Source organism: Chiloscyllium plagiosum, unplaced genomic scaffold (genome assembly GCF_037043375.1).
Source record: "Chiloscyllium plagiosum isolate Xiang-an unplaced genomic scaffold, Cpla_swu_hap1 HiC_scaffold_28, whole genome shotgun sequence".
Lineage (NCBI taxonomy): Eukaryota > Metazoa > Chordata > Chondrichthyes > Orectolobiformes > Hemiscylliidae > Chiloscyllium > Chiloscyllium plagiosum.
This window is the reverse complement of record NW_028270166.1, coordinates 33097195-33117649: the sequence shown is the minus strand read 5'-3', so window position 1 is coordinate 33117649 and position 20455 is coordinate 33097195. Positions and strand designations below refer to the sequence as shown.

Below are 20455 nucleotides of genomic sequence, written 5' to 3'. Positions count from 1 at the left end.
CTGAAGGAGTAAGCCTCAAAGTATCTGTGTCCTGTACATGGTTAGTTCTGGGATAGATTTTTCTGGTATTTTGTGGTGAGTTATTTTTGAGTATGGACAAAAATTTTGCATATTTCGTATGATTTGAAATGTGCTTTTTTTTGTCCTGCGTTCAAGTAAACAGAGTGGGACTCAACAGAAAACTCTTGTTCCAAATACTGAAATATTTAAGTTGCTATCATATGATTCTCCTTCCCTTTTCTGAATACTGTTTACACCCTTACCTGATCCAGACTCAATCTCCGTATCCAGGATTTTATCCTCACCTGAAATATCCAGGCACCTCACCTCAGGGAAAAAATATCAGTTGTGGAAGAGTTGTACACTGGATTGACCAGCATCATGCTGGGAGTTAAATTATGAAGGCCAGAAAAGGTAGATTTATACACTGTTGTGTGTAGGTATTTTCCTAAACAACCTGTTTAAAAATGTAATTGCTCACTTTTCGGTACTGTGAGATTGATTGGCCATCATTATTTTCATGTGATTAAATGCTACGCCTAATTTTATGCAATAAATTTAATGAGCACGTCATGTTTGAACTCAAAAGAAAGTTCAGGATGAAATGTTATTTTTGTGAAAGTAATGCTGGATTTGTCAAATCAACCAATAACTTGTGGCTCTTTGCAATTCAAAGGATACCCCTTTCTGGCTGATCCTCATCTTATGTGTCCATTCATATGTCTCCCTTTTTAAATGCATGTTCTGGGCTATTATAGCATACCAAATTTTTTGTCTGTTAATAATGAAAACACCACAGCAATGTGCACACCAAGGCAAAAAGAAAATCACTTACCACACTATGGAACAGGCTCTATTTCAATTCTAGCTCAACTGTTCTGTTGGATGGCACAACACTTAAATATAAAACTCTTACTTGCAGGCTGCAGAACTAAATCTTGACAAACTCTTGAAGTTCAATTTAATCCTGTAATTGGAGATCTCTAGCCACCACAGTATGTCAAAATTCAGTACAGGCGATCAATAACCCTACTCCTTTCACAAAGGTCTTAGACATAGCTGTCAATCAGACATACTACCTTGGCTGGGCCAGTTCCAATATATGTGCCTCAGGGACTGGGCAATCATGGTATAAAATAGGAATATGATCCAAACTGAAACAAAAAGACATAACTAACTTACAAATGGGAGATGGATAACTAAGCATTAACAAATACAAGGCAGGATTTGTCCCTAGTTAGCCTACCTGTATTTCCGGATACCAAACATCTTTGTACCCAGCCTACATTAATGAATGATACTCCCTTGTGTGCTAATTCGCTTCACCCACAATAATTTATTTGTGTTTTTAACTGTAGTTTATAGGGGCTACCATATTCCTCCCACTTTCCTCAATTCTGCCCTGATCCTATCCTCTTTTTATAGAAGCAAAATGACTTGTCTTGACTTCAATCCAGCAGTCTTCACTCACAAGAGATCACCTTTACTATTTTCCCTATCTCCAGCATTACAATCTTCAGCACTTCAAAAGAACTATTTCCTATACAATAGTACCTGGAACAATAACACCCAATTATCCCTCCCTTTCCAATGACACTTCCTTATGCAAGTACAGGAGCTGCCATTATCCATCACTCTCTCTCACTGTCAATTCCCCAAATACTGCTTCCAGACCACAGGTGCTTTTGTTGTAATCACAAATACAGTGCTCTACAGGGAAATGCAGAAAACATAAATAGTTTTCTGAAATAAAACGCAGCTGTTTTAAAAATCATGAAAGTTTTTGATGGTAGACCATGAAAGTGTTGTATAAGGGTGAAAGGGTGAAGAGCTCATTCAGTATCACCCAATATGATAATATGATATGGACATAGGTGGGGAAACAACTATAATCTCAAAGGAGTAAAACTTTAAGTCGAGATCTCCCTAGTTCTTTCAATAACAGTGTCCATCATATAAATGTCACTTATATTTAGTTACGGTCATGCAAGAAACTACATCTTGTTTAAGCCAAGAGTGTCCTCTCTTTAGCTAGCAGTTGATTTTTCTCTACCATATTAAATGAAGTCAAGACCGTAGATTACCAACAGGAAAGTGGATGGTGGCAGCAAATCATCAGAATAGCTCTTATATCATGATGATCTGTGGTGAGGATTCATCTGAACAAGGTGGCTGCTGATGCAGATTCCATTCTACTGTAACATATGAAATTCTGGTAACTGCAGAGGTCTGAAGATTCATCAGAGACAGTTTTAAGAAATCCACGTGAAGAAACAGAGCTGAAAGAGCCAAATATTGTAGAAGAGAACCTCAAGGCAAGTTTCTAAAGAGTTGGATAAGTTCTTGGTGACCAAGGGGTGAGAAACTATTAAATGTAGGCAGGAATGTAAATTTGAGATTACAATCAGCTATGAACTTAATGAATGACAGAGGAGGTTGGACAGTCCATTATTCCCTATTCACTGGTATATTTGTTTGTGACGCACATGATGGTAAAAAGCATTTCAGACTTGATTGAACTTGTGCTTCAGTTAGCATGACTTAGAAACTGCATGGAGTTGCTGCGCTAGTTAAACCCAAGGGGTTACAGATTTCAGGGTTAGTCCTGAATAAAGGTGCAGCTGGAAAGTGTACAGACATCAGAGGTTTTGAGAACAAAATTGAAGTCCTTAGTGGACAATACAAATCTTTAAAAGTAGCAAAGTTTACATGCTGCACAAGCTAGACATCAGCAAAGTACTCACAGGCATTAGTAAGCAACAATTCCATACTATGCAGGTATCATGAAGCAGGAGGAAGGGAAATCAAGGGCTACAGAAACAATTTCTGATTTAACTCGTAAAGCCACAAAGAACAGATTCACTACGTAAAACCATTGAGGAATCAGGAATCATTTATTAAAGACATGATTAGTGGGATTCATCTAGAGAAGCTGCAAAAAAGGAATATTATTAACAAAGAATAGGGCTCCACTTAGCCACAATGGTGCATGAAAACAGTCCAGTATAGCAATACATAGTAACAGCATAGATATACTTCAGAAATAAAAGCATTTGAAGTAAAGAAAATGAATAGTCACATTAGGAAGACATAGCTGCAGAAATAATATTGCCAGAAAGATTTAGTTTCAAAGATTGGCTAAATATAACACAGAACTGGACATCTTGGAGAAAACAATTCCTAATATATAGAATGGCTTTAAAACTAGATACTAAACCAGACGCTGAACAAGTTCTGTATTTGACTGGGACTATAGCTGATGATGTTATAGTGTGCCAAGTAATACAAGGAGCTAACAGATTTTTTTAAAGAATGTTGTTAAACTTGAGAGGGTGCAGAGAAGAATAACAAGAATATTGCCAGCATTGGAGGGTTTGAGTTATAGGGAGAGGCTGAATAGGCTGAGGCTTTTTCCCCTGCAGCATTGAAGGCAGAGAGGTGACCTTGTAGAGGTTTATAAAATCATGAAGGGCATGGATAGGGTGAATAGCCATGGTCTTTTTCCTAGAGTGGGTGAGTCCAAAACGAGATGGCATAGGTTTAAAGTGAGAGGGGAAGGATATAAAAAGGACCTCAGGGGCAACATTTTCATGCAGAGGGTGATGCATGTATGGAATGAGTTGCCAGAGAAAATGGTGGAGGCTGATACAATTACAACCTTCAAAAGGCTTTTGGTTGGGTATATGAATAGCAAAGTTTTAGAGGGGTATGGAACAAGTGCTGGTAAATGGGACTAGATCAGATTGGGATGTCTGGTTAGCGTGGATGAGTTGGGCCAAACTGTGTGTTTCCATGCTGCATGCTTCTATAATTATGATCAAGTTCTGCAAGTCTTTGAGAATTAATTTAATCTTAGAACAAATAAAATTCTTGAAGAGAAATGTTTAACAAAGGAGTTCAGCATCTGGGGAATCCACTGATATTTTCACTTATGACCTCTAAGCAGTAGAGAAATGTGACTTTGAAACTTGAAAGTCAAAATTCAACTGTTATTGGAATTGCTGATGAGTTGTTGTTAGATTAGTCACAGTCCAAATAAAATTTGACTCAGGACAAAACCATTTTGATTATGGGTGAAACAGAAGTCTAGAAGCAATGTAGACCGAATCTTAAAGGAGAGGATCATAGTCATCATAAGAGATCAGCAGAAACCATTCAGTTGTTAAGGCACAAAATATCTAAAGACACACATAAGAAGATAGTTCAGAGAGTAGGACAGACATAGATACGAACAGTTAGTTTCAGTGCCACAGAGCAAGGACACCACACAGATACAAACAGTGCCCAGTTATTTTAAAAGTCTGCTTTACATACCATCACTTTTAAAAAACATGGTTATGTAGGACACAATCTCAAGGCAATAAGAAGTAAATACCTACTCATTAAAATTCCATTAGTTTGAGCTATAATAGGAGGAAAGTCTACAGTGTTCCCATGGAAGATAGATGGTCCTGACCTAGCATTTTAGAAAGAAGACATTTATGTCACTGGGCCTCTCACCAATTTCAAATGTGATAAGAGACAAGTGCCACATTATTATCAAACAGTGTAGCATGGCTGAAGGATCACTATCTACAGCTGACAGCCAAGCAATTACATGATCTAGGTGGTGTGACTTTTAGGATTAAAGATAAAGCTATACAGAATTTTCATTCTTGAGCATGAATGTATGTTTTGACTTGAATCTTTTTTAACTAGTGGAAAAGTGGCAAATTAATTAAAATTAAGACACTATTGTTCAAGGAACAGCCAATAATGGAGCAATAGGTCAAAGAATTTTCTTGCCTCTGAATAACCAGTCAAAGACAACCAGTGAAAGGTTTTATAGGGTTTCCTAGATGAATAGTGGAGCAGACGACAAAATCCACTGTGATACTTAATTTTAGCTTAAGAAATTTGTTTCGGACTGTCAGAAAGGCGGAAACCCATGACTATACAAGGTTGGCAGAAATGTTGTCCACAGCTATCAACACCGATCAGCAGAGTTTGTGAGGAAACGCAGATGATATGACAGCAATTGAGCAGCATACCCCACTTGTAACTCAGTGATGAATCCTCAACAAATGGAATTCAGACTGCTATACAGCTTGGTGAACATACGGTAATGACAGATTCAAGCTTGATATCAGATGTTGAGAAAACACAAATTCATGCGGAGTGTTTTATTCCTGTATTTTGACAGGAAGAACCATCAGTAATAAAGTCAAAGATTATGCCAACAATAAGCAATCCCCAGTCGTACAATTGAGGAAGTAAACAAGCTGGTTTGATCAATAATGCAATCACTGTGGGCAAAAACAGGGTGTTTAATCTATTGAACCAGTTGAGGTAAATAGTCTACACACTTTTTTACAAAGTTACTGGCAAATTGAGAATAAAAATTTGCTCACGCAGATTAGATAGTGCATGCAAGTCCATGAACCCAACACTGAAATGGCATGATCAATGTACACAGAGTAATGTTACATTAAGAATGAAAACTGCCTGGTTTGGAGATCCAGGATATCATAAAAAGGGAAGAACTTGCCTGGCCAAGAGACCCAAGACAGAGAGAAAAAAGAAATCACTGGTTTTACCAAGATAGCTATCCTCCATGACCAAAATGTTTGAGTTTAAAAGTTATCTAAATATTATAATGGAACAATTGCCTGTTCTATCAGACATCCTCAGTGAAGGAAATCCAAGAGATAAAATGTTCTCCACTTCAAAGGAAGTCACAGACTTCACACTGTTCAGAACAATGTAAAAGTGAACAGCTTAAAAATTCAACCGAGAGACCTATCAATGTTCCAAGTTCAAACGGAAAACATTCTGGCTGAACAGTGAGACCTCCAAGTTGCCAAATTTATGAAATCTGAGACATGGGAGCTGATGAAGTCATGATAAATGTAATTATATACACTGATGTATAAGATCAGTAATGAGAAAAAGCTTGTAGGGAGATGTTTTATAAGTGTGTAAGATTGTCAAAGAGTTAATGCTGAGGGGGGCATGAAGCATTGCCAAATATAAGGTAAAAACAATGACTGCAGATGCTGGAAACCAGATTTTGGATTAGTGGTGCTGGAAGAGCACAGCAGTTCGGGCAGCATCCGAGGAGCAGCAAAATTGATGTTTCGGGCAAAAACCCTTCATCAGGAATAAAGGCAGAGAGCCTGAAGCGTGGAGAGATAAGCTAGAGGAGGGTGGGGGTGGGGAGAAAGTAGCATGGAGTACAATAGGTGAGGGGGGGAGGGGATGAAGGTGATAGGTCAGGGAGGAGGGTGGAGTGGATAGGTGGAAAAGAAGATAGGCCGGTAGGACTAGTCATGGGGACAGTGCTGAGCTGGAAGTTTGGAACTAGGGTGAGGTGGGGGAAGGGGAAATGAGGAAACTGTTGAAGTCCACATTGATCCCCTGGGGTTGAAGTGTTCCGAGGCGGTAGATGAGGCGTTCTTCCTCCAGGCGTCTGGTGGTGAGGGAGCGGCGGTGAAGGTGGCCCAGGACCTCCATGTCCTCGGCAGAGTGGGAGGGGGAGTTGAAATGTTGGGCCACAGGGCGGTGTGGTTGATTGGTGCGGGTGTCCCGGAGCCAAATATAATGATGTCATATGGACATGAGCAGTGAAACAGCTGTGAATCTTGAAGGAATCTGTAAATCTCAAAATGGACAGCAACATCTTCATTGAATATATAAAAAGGGAAAAGAGAAGCCAAAGTGAAAATAGACCCTTACAGAATGAGGCTGGTTGGCAAGCTACTTGTATTATTTTTGCAAAGTCAGTCAAATTGTCCACCCTCCTTTTAAGTAAACTGCCAATACCTATAATATTAATACAATTGATAACATCCATCAAACACAGCAAATTTTAACTACATTGAAAATGCCTTTTGGAATCTTTTAAAAAATTACTTCTATAAGATAGCTTAATTACTTTCTTGTGTGCGTTTGATGTTCCCTCATCTACTGAAAGTAAAGGATCTTGTTGGGATTTACTTTCCACAGATATCCTTCATTCCTATTACAAATGGCCATTCTTCATTTGTGAGCCTGTCAAGTCCTGCAGACTGCATCGTTGTTGAGCCTGATCCTGTGTTCTGTCAAAAGGTAAGCCTGATCCTGCCTTACTGATTTCAGTAATTTTCAGCAAAATTACTACTCATCAAATCATGACTTCTATCTGATTTAACCCCCTCCTTAACCCTGGAGGAGAGGAGGAAGTCCGAAAAATCCAACGCAGTGCTTTCATCTTTACACATTGTCCTGCACTAAATCTTTACAGTTAAACTTGGAGAACACCAGCCTTCATTATGTCACATGAGGTCACAAAGAACATAACAGGAATAATAAAAATGGACAAGTCTAAGGCAAGAGCAATGGATACATCATCACAAAATCAGATAGGACTCAATGAATACATTTCACTGTGGGCGGCACGGTGGCACAGTGGTTAGCACTGCTGCCTCACAGCGCTTGAGACCTGGGTTCAATTCCCGCCTCAGGCGACTGACTGTGTGGAGTTTGCCCGTTCTCCCCGTGTCTGCGTGGGTTTCCTCCGGGTGCTCCGGTTTCCTCCCACAGTCCAAAGATGTGCAGGTCAGGTGAATTGGCCAAGCTAAATTGCCCGTAGTGTTAGGTAAGGGGTAAATGTAGGGGCATGGGTGGGTTGCACTTCGGCGGGTCGGTGTGGACTTGTTGGGCCGAAGGGCCTGTTTCCACACTGTAATGTAATCTAATCTAATCTAAAATGAATGGGACTCAGAATGCAATCCCAGAATAAGACTGAATTTGAAATGACTAATGAACATGAATACTGTAAACAGTTGAATTGGAACAAAGAAATCCCACTTCAGACACATATGTGCACACCATTCACCTTCCCTTACATAGTGTGTATGATTCTTTAGCATTGCGCTCTCATTGTAGACTTCCTGAAAGTGGATATAAATCATTTCATTCAGACTGTTAATGATAGGTATGCAATGGAGCACTAACTGCTATTCCAGAGAATCTCTGTATTTTTTTAAAGCAGTGATTTAATATAGTGAATAGCAGGAAAATGAAAGAAAACGAGTCAACTTTGATTAAGGCAAATCAATTAAAAAGACAAATAAAGCAAAGATTTCTGCTTGCATTGTGCAGCGTACTTGCACATATCAGGCATCAAACAGAAACAAGGAGAGAAAAACCAATGCGTCAATGTAAAATGGATCATTACTTGATTAACACCATTAATTCTATAATTTTTCATTCCGATTTCCTCCCTTCCCCCTCCTACAGTGCTGATTCATGCAGGGTTCTGGTTCCAAGAAAAGCATTTTTAGTGTTGCCCAAATCTTTGAGAAGTAGTCAGATGTTTTATGATGGAGTGCATCATTCTTCAGCTCATTTGTTTGCCCTCAATTAACACTCACTTCCAGCAGTAATCACTGCATAGTGTTTAGAAGCTGGAGCTTGGTTTGATTTTCCTGTAACTATGATAAGCTAATTCAGCACTGGCCTGAAATTACCTACCAACCAACCTACCGTTCTACTCTTGAATTACCACACAATTCACTCCTACAAATGCAAACGCCAGGTCCACTTATCACTGTGGGTACATTATTACTACATGGACAACCTGATCCAAAACAGCATTGATGTATTTATGGGGATATTAGGCAATTTATAGGTGTGAAAGGAATAGAATGTCTTAATAAGGTTAGATTAAAATGAATTGGAAAAGGATTGTTGGAGTGTAAACATCAACATTGGCCAGTTGGATTGAATGCAAAATGTATGTATTTATTTGCATAGAAACATAGAAAATAGGAAGAGGTGTAGGCCATTTAGCCCCTCGAACCTGTGACACCATCCATTTGTTTATGGCTGATCATTTGCTCATATCCCATTTCCACTTTCTCCTCATACCCCTTGATATCTTGAGCGTTAAGAAATATATCTGACTCCTTCTTGAAAACATTCAATGTTTTGGCCTCAATTACTTTCAGGGGCAGTGAATTACACAGGCTCACTACTCTCTGGGCAAAGAAATTTCTCCTTATCTTGGTTCTAAATGGGGAGGCAATGTCAGTTCATGTCCCTAGCTGCTTACATGCTCTATAATGGTACAGTAGATAATATTAGTTAGTTTTAGTTCTAAGTATGCCACTGCACATTCATACAGATTCTAGGATGTGGGAATTCTTTAATGAAGTATCTGATCTTTAGAGTTGGAGACAGGTGATAATGTCAATAATTCTGGATGGGAATAATAATTCTGACTTCACAGGTAAATCTCTCCTAATTCGTAACTATTCCACAGATTGAAATTTATTATTCCTTTGACAAATTAAAAATAATGACAAAGTTAATTATCCCCATAACCCATCCCCTCTCCTCCACCCCACACTGTCCTAAAGACAATGATTGCTGCTCAGGTACAGTTTCCAATAGCATTGAGCATCCTCTGATACACCTCCATTCTGCCTGCAACAATCGGCCATTCAATCACAAATGATTAACAAACAGATCCAAACTATGCATATTCTGAACAAGGATACTTTTGGTTTAGGCAGTGAAGCAGAAATTAGCAAAGTTGTACATTTACAACCTTAAAAATATTTTTAAAAGATAGGACAGATACATAAAGAGGAAAAAAAAGGAGAGGTGAAACAGAACGGAAATCAGAAAGAAAAAGTGAGCAGATGTTTCAAGTTTTGGAAAAAACTGATTAAACTTTTATTTTTATTTGATTCAAACATGTGCAGGATTAAGGTTTGACTAACTTTTTATTGCTGCTATGTTAATGTTTGTTTCTGCAATGAAAATCTAAAATCCTGTTAGTCCTTGCGATCTGGCCACAGTCCAAGGATTAAAACAGGAATAATCTGGGGATGTAATGTTTGAACTGAGACATAAGATGTTTTGATGTGGTCTGGGAGGAGATGGCCAAGCAATCAGTCCAAAGGCAAACCTGGTTAAAAGATGTCCGATTGTTAATTTCAGAAGGCTATCTGAGTAAGACCAAATGCGGGATTTCTAGGCAGGAATGCCCATTTCCCCAATTCTTCATAAATTCGAGACCTCTGACACTGTGGGGGTAACATTTCAAAAGACAACTCATTAGGGCTTGCTTCTGGCCAGTCTTTGAGTTTCGACAGCATGATGGATATCATGGCTAAGTTTAATCTTGTCCCTGCCCAGTGACACATGAATCTGCAGCACAAATCACTCAGCGAAATCCTATGAGAAAAAATGTTGGCTGATTTTCTCTCCATAGTTTAGGTGCTGCCAGCTTTAGTACATTAGCGTCAGTTCAGCTCAGATATACTAAACTCAACACAGATTGAGGGTCGTACTTGGGAGCACCTTGCATGGTACATTTCACCAGCTGGTCTCAGGTGATAAAAGAATATGGCAGTGAATCTTCACACAGTACAAAGGACAGTAAGATGTTGTTTGTCATAATCAGGCAGCTTTATACGAGATGGCATGGTAATTGAGCACCTGCCAACATTTGTGCTTAAGTTGCACTGAACAGAATTGGATTTTGATCAGGTATGAACATTCATTGATAGTGATTTTAATCTTTGCTATGCTGTCATTCAGATCTAAAGTTAATTCCAAGTATAAAGAATTTATCATAAGCATGTTGAGCAGATTTTTTTAATGATCTGTAAGTATTAGCACAGACTTTATAAATAAACTCAACACTCTTGATTCTTTTTGTTAATTATTATTCAGTGACTCCTGATGGAGTGCGTATTGGGTGAGAACTGAACCGACTTCAGTTGTAGTGCCCTCCATAAATGGAATATCAAGCAGTACACACCATCTAATTTCACACAAGAATGATAGTTATTTGGGTGGTACATTGAAGAACCTGTGAGTCTGAGGGTCAGGGGATTATAGTGCATGAAAGAAAAATAAGGTAAGATATTTGTGTAAGTTCCTTCCTGAGAAAGGACTCTAGTGTCCCAAAGTGTTGGTTGGGATATTCATTGCCCATTAACCCAAAATGTTATAAGCTACCCATGCCACACTATATCTCAGCAGACTGCAGTCAGTCAAAAATATGACCACCGCACAAAATGATTACAGTACTAACTGATATAGCCCTGGTCCATTCTGTACAACTGCAATGATGACATTATTTGGCATTGCCCCAGGACTGCACCAGGAACTATGCCAAAGGGCATCTTACTAATTAGCAAGTGAAATGCTGAAGCATACGGCATTTAAACTAAACGCACCAGTCATTCATCACTCACCCAAAACCATATTATTGCTGCTATATTTTATCACCAACAATAATACAGTTCATTCCACTTTGTACCAATTACTACCTAGTTACAGCACACTAGTGACACCTATTGATGCTAAGACAAGAGTGTAACAAAAATGATGGTCTGCTCAGTGCTCAGCCAAAGGGAAAGGTAAGCCTACAATACATTGGCCCTTGCTGGAAACTGTGAATTTCAAGACAGAAGATCAGGATCAGCTATAACCTTCCCAAGGCCAAGTCGGCAGCCAGCACTCATTCCAGGAAAGGGGCAAGAGAAGTTGGAGATAAATAATGCCACATCTCCAGCCACATAGAGTCATAGAGTCATACAGCACATCTTCTCTATATTTCTCTACTCAAGGTCTACTCAATTTCTCGACACCCTTCTCATGAGGGTGTGGCCACTTTTATGTTCTCAGGATGTGAAACATCATTGGCAAACCCTGCATTTTCCTGCATTCTGAGCATCCATGAGACAGTGGTGGACCACTGTTGTCTGTCTGGACAGTGAAAGTGTTCTACAGAACTATTAAGATGGGCGCTTCAGATTCCTGTCTTGGAGGGGAACTGAGAGGAACTGATGTTCCTGTATACCTATTACCCATGGCCCAGTGGGTAACTGAAACATTCATGCTGCAATGAGTGTGGTAGATCGTACTCACTGTAACCACCGTAGGTGGATAGTGTAGGAAGTGGATGTTTAAGCCAGTTGATGGCATGTCAATCAAATGGGCTGCTGTTGGAGCTGAACTGTCCAGGTAAGGGGAGTATATTTCCTCCCATTCCTGACCCTGAGCCTTGTAGATTATGGACAGACAATGGGTATTGCTTGCCAAAGAATAGGGAGTCTCTGATCTACTACTTGTAGCCATTGCATAGCTATTCATTGAGTTTCGGAGTCAATGGTGAGGCCCATGGAAGTGTTCTCTGTAGGGCAGTAAGGTCAGAGCCTTGCAGCAATCCAGCAGGGACTGAACATGCTGCTCAGGGTACTGGATGACCACCAAAATGGTGCTGTATCCATCATGTATATACAGAAAGCTGGAACACTAATCTTGGAGGTGGCGATGATATTAAAGGTTCAGGAGAAGTGGTTGAGCTCTCTTGTTGGAGAAAGGAGCTGGCTGTTGTAATAATTGTTCACATAGTTAATCTTCAATTAGGAGTACAGCAAAGACTGCCAATAGGCTATTGTATAAGGAGAGCATCACCTGACACAGCTCTCACTCAAATGTCAGCCCATATCCATCATTCAGCAGCACAGGGCTCAGCATTCTTGTCCCATTGCCTGGTCCTGAACCACCACCACCACCACATACCCCTGGAGGGTCTGAGATCAAAGCACTCACTCTCATGTACACCTTGCCACATCTTAATTGAATATCACATCGGTTGGTCTATTTACCCACTGGGTTCATGGAACAGCAGGAATGTTAAATTGTGCAGGTTTTACGTGGTAAATTACATGTACAATATTAAAACAAAACTAACCATTCGAGTCTTGGTCACTGACAACGGAACACTTTTGTTTATGATGGGAACCATTCTCTTTCCATTCAGGACCTTACAATTCCCGACCATCTCTGTCTCTCCCAGGGGCGAGGCATTTCGAGAGTAAACTTCACTCCTCAACCCAGGGTTCGGCAGGAACCCGAGTTCCAGCCTGTCGATGAGATCATTGGAGATCGCAGGACCCAGACCAAGAGAACACTTGAGTTGCTCCCTGTCAGCTGCAGGGTAAAGTCTCAGTGGATTACTCTGACTCACAGTGATCAACACCAGCTATTCACTGGTGGTCATTTTAGTTCGAAAAAGGAATACTTTAAAAGTGTAATTCAAATCTCCCGAAACAGAGAGTTAGTTCAGTTTAATAATCTCTTATTGACATTGTATAGCGGGTTCAATACAGGACGGTGCCCAATGCAGAATGGACTGTCTTATTTGTACTAAAATGATTAATCATTACTTGTGGTCTCGCTCTGTCGAACCGGATTCCTGAAGTGGCCGGTTAATCTGGGTCTCAGGAGGATTCACAGTACACGCGCCTCCAGACTGCACCGCTTTCAGGTTTAAATCATTTGCTTTCAAAGTGACAGGTTGTCCAGGAATGAAATGATTTGTGGATTAAAAACTATTAATTTTTTCACTGAAGTTCTGCTGCGTACAGGAGAAAGCTTCGCATTTAACCCCGGGGAGAGATCACGAGAAGAACCCGAGTGAAGCTCTCTCCTTCTCTCCGAGTGAGTTTCGATTCTAAGCTACTCTGAGAGACTGGGATCCACGCTCACCTCATCACTGTGTACACCACACCATAACACACCACTGGGTATACCTCATCACTGTGTACACCACACCCCTGTGTACACCACACCCAGTGTACATCACTCCACACCACTGTGTACACCACACCACACCCCTGTGTACACCACTCCACACCACACTCCGTGTGCACCACTCCACACCACACCCCTGTGTACACCACTCCACTCCACATCACTGTGTACACCACTCCACTCCACACCCCTGTGTACACCACTCCACTCCACACCACTGTGTACACCACTCCTCACCACACCACAGCGTACACTACACCACTGTGTACACCACACCACACCACTATATACACCACTCCATACCACACCACAGTGTACACCACTCCACATTACACCACTGTGTACACCACTCCACACCACACCATCATGTACACCACTCCACACCACACCACTGTGTACACCACTCCACTCCACACCCCTGTGTACACCACTCCACTCCACACCACTGTGTACACCACTCCACACCACACCATAGCATACACCACACCACTGTGTACACCACACCACACCACTATATACACCACTCCATACCACACCACAGTGTACACCACTCCACATTACACCACTGTGTACACTACTCCACACCACACCACCATGTACACCACTCCACACCACACCACTGTGTACACCACTCCACTCCACACCACTGTGTACACCACTCCACACCACACCCCTGTGTACACTACTCCCCAACACACCACTGTGTACACCACTCCACACCACACCACTGTGTACACCACTCCACACTACACCCCTGCGTACACCACTCCACACCACACCAGAGTACACCACTTCTCACCACACCCCTATGTACGCTACTTCTCAACACACCATTTATACACCACTCCACTCTACAATATCCACAGCACACCACTGAGTACAGCGTACACCATAACACCTTTTATACACCACTCTACTCCACATTAAACCACAGTACACACCACTCTACTGTACAACACACCATTCTACAATATGCACCTCCATTCTACAACACCAATTATACACCACTCCAATTGACAATATACACCACACCATTCCACAAGACACCACAACACACCAATCCACACCACTCCACTCCACAATAAACCACTATACACCACCATTCCACAAGACACCGATGTACACCACTTCACTCCACACTAAACCACTATACATCACTCCACTGTACAGTATATCACTCCACAATACATCACTCCACTGTACAGTACATCACTCCACTATACATCACTCCACTATACATCACTCCATTGTACATCACTCCACTATACAGTACATCACTCCACTATACATCACTCTACTGTACATCACTCTACTGTACAGTACATCACTCCACTATACATCACTCTACTGTACATCACTCCACTGTACAGTATATCACTCCACTATACATCATTCCACTATACATCACTCCACTATACAGTACATCACTCCACTATACATCACTCTACTGTACATCACTCCACTGTACAGTATATCACTCCACTATACATCATTCCACTATACATCACTCTACTGTACATCACTCCACTGTACAGTATATCACTCCACTATACATCATTCCACTATACATCACTCCACTATACATCACTCTACTGTACTTCACTCCACTATACAGTACATCACTCCACTGTACATCACCCCACAATACATCACTCCACTATACAGTATATCACTCCACTGTATTTCACTCCACTATTCAGTACATCACTCCACTATACATCACTCCACTGTACATCACCCCACTATACATCACTATACAGTACATCACTCCACTGTACATCACCCCACTATACATCACTATACAGTACATCACTCCACTATACATCGCTATACAGTACATCACTCCACTATTCAGCACATCACTTCACAATACATCACTCCACTGTACATCATTCCACGGTACATCACTCCACTATTCAGTACATCACTTCACTATACATCACTCCACTGTACATCACTCCACTGTACATCACTCCACTATACATCACTCCACTGTACATCATTCCACTGTACATCACTCCACTATACAGTACATCACTTCACTATACATCACTCCACTGTACATCACTCCACTATACATCACTCCACTGTACATCATTCCACTGTACATCACTCCACTATACAGTACATCACTTCACTATACATCACTCCACTGTACATCACTCCACTATACATCACTCCACTGTACATCATTCCACTGTACATCACTCCACTATACAGTACATCACTCCATTACACATCACTCCACTGTACATCACTCCACTATACATCACTCCACTGTACATCATTCCACTGTACATCACTCCACTATACAGTACATCACTTCACTATACATCACTCCACTGTACATCACTCCACTATACATCACTCCACTGTACATCATTCCACTGTACATCACTCCACTATACAGTACATCACTCCATTACACATCACTCCACTGTTCATCACTTCACTCTATAACACGCTACAAAACACTCCACTCCACAATTAACCATTCCATTCCCAATGTCCCACGCTCCGGCATCCTGCTCCACAATACGTCACAACAGACCACTCCACAATCCACAATCTGCCCCTCCACACTACTCCTCTGTACATCAGTTCACTCCACAATAAACCGCTGGCACTATACACACCTCCTTACACCAAGTTGAAAGGCAGAGCGGAATTTCCAATTTAACGCCGACAGAAGTTGGATAACTTGCTCTGTCACCTACCTCAGTAACCAGCCCTTCTCCTCGCTCCATAATACTGATGAAAGGGATCTCCAGGAAAGATGCTAAAAAATCCATCTGGACCAGTTGGTCTGTAGACTGTGGGAACGCCAGAATGGCCGCAACTCCCCGGACCACAACGGACTGGCAGACGGATTGCAGGAGGGACTGCGGGTCGGGCTGCCAGCCCTGGCTGCTGACCGTCTCCAGGCTCAGGTTGTAGGGTAGGAGGGTGTCCCTTAAGGCCGCCTCCACTCCTTCGAGCAGCGCCTGTTGCAGGAGGGCTCTCCGGGAGCTGGGCAGCACGGTGCCCAGTCTCACGGTGTGTCCGATCCGGTTCAGGATGTGGCACGGCTGTGGGTGAGGCTGGCAGAGGCTGAGCACAGCGTGCAGGAAGCCGAGCAGGGTCCAGAGGCGCTGCCTGCACTCCATGGCCGGGGTGTGAGCTGTTGCTGTGGGCAGCAATGTGCAGAGAGTCCCGGCTCCGCGCCAGCTCAGTGCCGCAGCTCTCATTGGCTGGAGGGGAGCGAGGAGCCGGTCACTCCGCTCGGAGCCGCACCGAGACAAGGCACTCAGGTCAAAATCTGCAAAGCCACGTCAAGTTCTCCACTCCCTGCTGATTAGGGAAGGATGGGGTGAAGAGAGAGAAAGTAGAGAGAACAAAAAAGGTAGATAGAGGGAGAAAGTAAATAGAAAAGGTAGAGAGGTTGAGAGAGAGAGAGAGAGAAGATAGAAAAGTTGAGAGAGAGAAAGAAGTTAGAGAGAAGGTATGAAAGAACAAGGGAAGAATAAAAGAGAACGAAGAAACAAATTCCGCGAAGATCTGTTCATCTAAAGGTGGAAATAAATGGATCAAATTGTAGGAAGGAACTCAGGATGCAAGATTGCAAAAGAGAGACAGAATGTGGAGAAGGGAGAGAGATTTAATGTCCTGTGGCATTACACTGGGGTGTAGGGATCTTTAACACTGAGTCCTGAGCCCACGGTTAGGGAGCAGCAATGTGACTGTTTCCTGCCCCCTTTCCCCATCAGGGTGTGGGGGGGGGGGGGGGGGAGCTGGTGTTGTTCTCGGAGGGTGTTGGTATTAATGTCAGCGCAGTGAGGGCTTCCCCATTATTCAAACGGAGAGATTCCGGAGTCAGCGGCACCTCATTCCCCTTTCAGGATTCCCAAATCTGAGCATGATCCACCAAGCTTCGGTGCAACCGTCCCATCCCTGAGGAGGGGAGGAGAGGGGGGGGGGAGGGCGGCTGGGGGCTACTCCGCCTGCGGCTGAAGTCTTGACGCCGTCACCCCGGACACGGAGCCCCCTGTCACATTCCCAAAGCCCCAGGTGTCCCCCGGCTGATCCCCTCCAAATCACCGCCACCGGCCCGGACTGGAGCCTGAGCTCTGCATTGAAGAAACAGCAACTAAACGCCTCTCTCCCTCTCTCTGAACCCCCAGGATAGCGGTGCCCAGTCAGTGCCTGCACGCCAGCCTTCACTGTTTCCAACTGACCGTCTCCTACTGCAACTCACCCCGGACTGTGAAAACTCCGCAACTCACAGAAAGAACCCAGAAAGAGAGAGGGGCGTGCAGTATTTAAACAGGGGAAGGAAAGACAAATACAGGATAATAGAGAGAGAGGGTGGGCGAGATAATACCCGAAGCGGGTGCTTTGGGAATATACCTATGGAAAGAGAGGGAGGAGCAGGGGGAAAGTGTGTCTCGGTTTGGATTGCTCTAGCTAAGGGCTGGAACACACAGGAAGGGTGAATGGTCTCTGCGTTTTCTGGAAAAGTCTGTGGTTCTACAGGTTGGGAAAGCTGGTTGTGTGCCGCAATCACAAAACAGGCTTCTTTATCCCATCGTCTTATCGCCCAGTGTACAGCTGCTATATAGACTGTGGTCCCTTCAATTGATTTATTTCGACGTTATTTTCCAGCATAGAGGGTGGCGAGCCGGTGTGAGGTGGGGACTGGAATGAATGTCTTACACACAAACTCTATTAGCCGTTTCGCTAGTCTCATTATTTGGCACATTATTTAGTTCCCATCAGCCGAGGGAAATAAATCCTCTTGAAGCGGATTTATTGGCAATTCAAATAACAGCAAGAAGACTCAGATAGCACAGGGGCCCCGGGTGAAATCATGGATTGGAATCTAATCGTTTCCTCGGTGTTGATTAAAAATTAAATGAAAATGGTAATACACCACAGGGTGCCCAGTCACCTGGGAAAACCAACATTTCAGAAATCCTCTCGAAAATAGGACTGCCTAGTCTAAAATGTAACTAGAAAAAAGCCGAACACGTCAGGCAGCATCCGTGGAGAGATGAGGTTTCAAGTTGCTGACCTTGAACTGGGATTTTCGCGGATGGACATCAGTCGGAAAGATTTACTCTCTCCACTGAGGCTGTCAGACCTGCTGAGCATTGGCAGAATATTCAGTAATTTCACCCTCAGCACCAGCGCTGCTCTCTTTTTGCAATACTTCCCCAGTCTAAAAGCGGATGGGGAGGAATATTTGATCGGTCCGTCTTCTTTTTGAAGGTGTGCTGTCACTGAATGCTGGATAACATGTAAGAGAGTCGGACCCCTGACCTTTTCACCTGATAGCAAGGACACCAAGGGACAAAGTGGCCCGCTCTCTGTCTACTAACGGTGTTTGATAACTGGTACCACAAGCCATCAAACGGCTAACCCCCAACATTTTTGTGCTTTTGGAATCAACCTGTTCAGAAATGCGATAAAACACTGCTGGAGCAAGTGGGACTTGAAACCAGGGCTGCTGGGTCAGAGGTAAGGACACAACAACTATGCTCCAAGTTCCCTCCAGTGCCAGACTTAAGCAGACACCAAAAGCAGAAATCCACTGGATAAAAACCGACCCAACTGCGGATGCTGTAATCAGAAACAAAACAGCAATTGCTGGAAAATCTCAGCCTTCTGAGAAAGGGTCACTGGACCCGAAAAGTTATCTCTGATTTCTCTTCGCAGATGCTGACAGACCTGCTAAGCATATTCAACAACTTCTAGTTTTGTTTCAGAAACCTACTGGGTCCTATTGGAAGACAAAGGAGACCATGAATCCAGTTAGAATCGATCCAGTTTTCAAGAACCCATGCCCTGCAGGATTAGTATCACAAATCCTTTATTATGTACCTGAAAACACCCAGAAAGTTGTTGAACAAGACTCCTCAATCCTCCAGATTTGACATCTTATAGACATTGCCATAAATTGCACAAATGACTTTTTTTTTGGAGAAGTCAGTCCTTTGGAAGGTTTATGATCGAATCTAGGAATAAAATGATGGATTTAATTTCTGTTTGGAATTTAGCCAGCTGTAGATGCTGCAAATCTCCCCAACATGACAAATCAGCTCATGGCGTAACCATTCTTGGACTTTCCTCAGGAAATTGTCAGCATTCAATAATGTTTTTCTCAGAGCTAGTAGAGACTGTAGCTGTGACCAGACCTTCGTGTTTAATTCCTGAAGTAGTTCTTTGCAAATTGAAACTAGTTTTTTGATGTTTGAAATTCCCAAATCATAGAATCATTCCTACAGTGTGGTGGAAACAAATCATTTGGTCCATTGAATCTACATCAACCCACCCAAACAGCATCCTCTCAGACCCACCCCCACACCCTATCCCTGTAACCCTGAATTTCCTATGGCTAACCCACCTAGCCTGCATATCCCTGGACACTAAGTGCAAAATAGCATGGACAATCCAACCAACGTGCACATCAATGGACTGTGGGAGGAAACTGGAGCACCCAAAGGAAATCCATGCAGACACAGGGAGAATGTGCAAACCCCACATAGCCAGTAACCCGACGGTGGAATCAATTCCAAGTCCCTGGCACTGTGAGGCAGCAAAGCAAAGCACTGAGCCACTGTGCCACCCAAATGGAGTATAGAGACTGAAGCACAGTGCTAAATAGAGCTTCAGTCCATGAAAATATCACTAAAAACACTGGGGGAGGTAAAGAGGAGAATCCATCTCTGAATTAGAGATATTGGAGGAATAGAGTGCATCTACAGTATTCAGGAAAATGGGATTATTCAGGCTGCTTTCTTCATGCAGTTGTTTATTTCCAATGGAAATGACAGGTAGGGAATACTCAGTTGGAGTACAATTTTTATTTTATGTCTAGAATCTTGGCCCCATTGGAAAT

At 42.5% G+C, this 20455-nt stretch overlaps 1 protein-coding gene across 1 annotated transcript in view; it reads right to left on the bottom strand.

Annotated features, from left to right (window-relative positions):
- Nucleotides 1-16724, bottom strand: part of grin3bb (glutamate receptor, ionotropic, N-methyl-D-aspartate 3Bb) — a 79763-nt gene extending 63039 nt beyond the window's left edge. The window contains exon 1 of the mRNA XM_043720722.2: nt 16296-16724. Coding sequence (XP_043576657.2) covers nt 16296-16724 — 429 coding nt within the window. The remainder of the gene's footprint in view (nt 1-16295) is intronic.
- Nucleotides 16725-20455: the final 3731 nt, after the last annotated feature.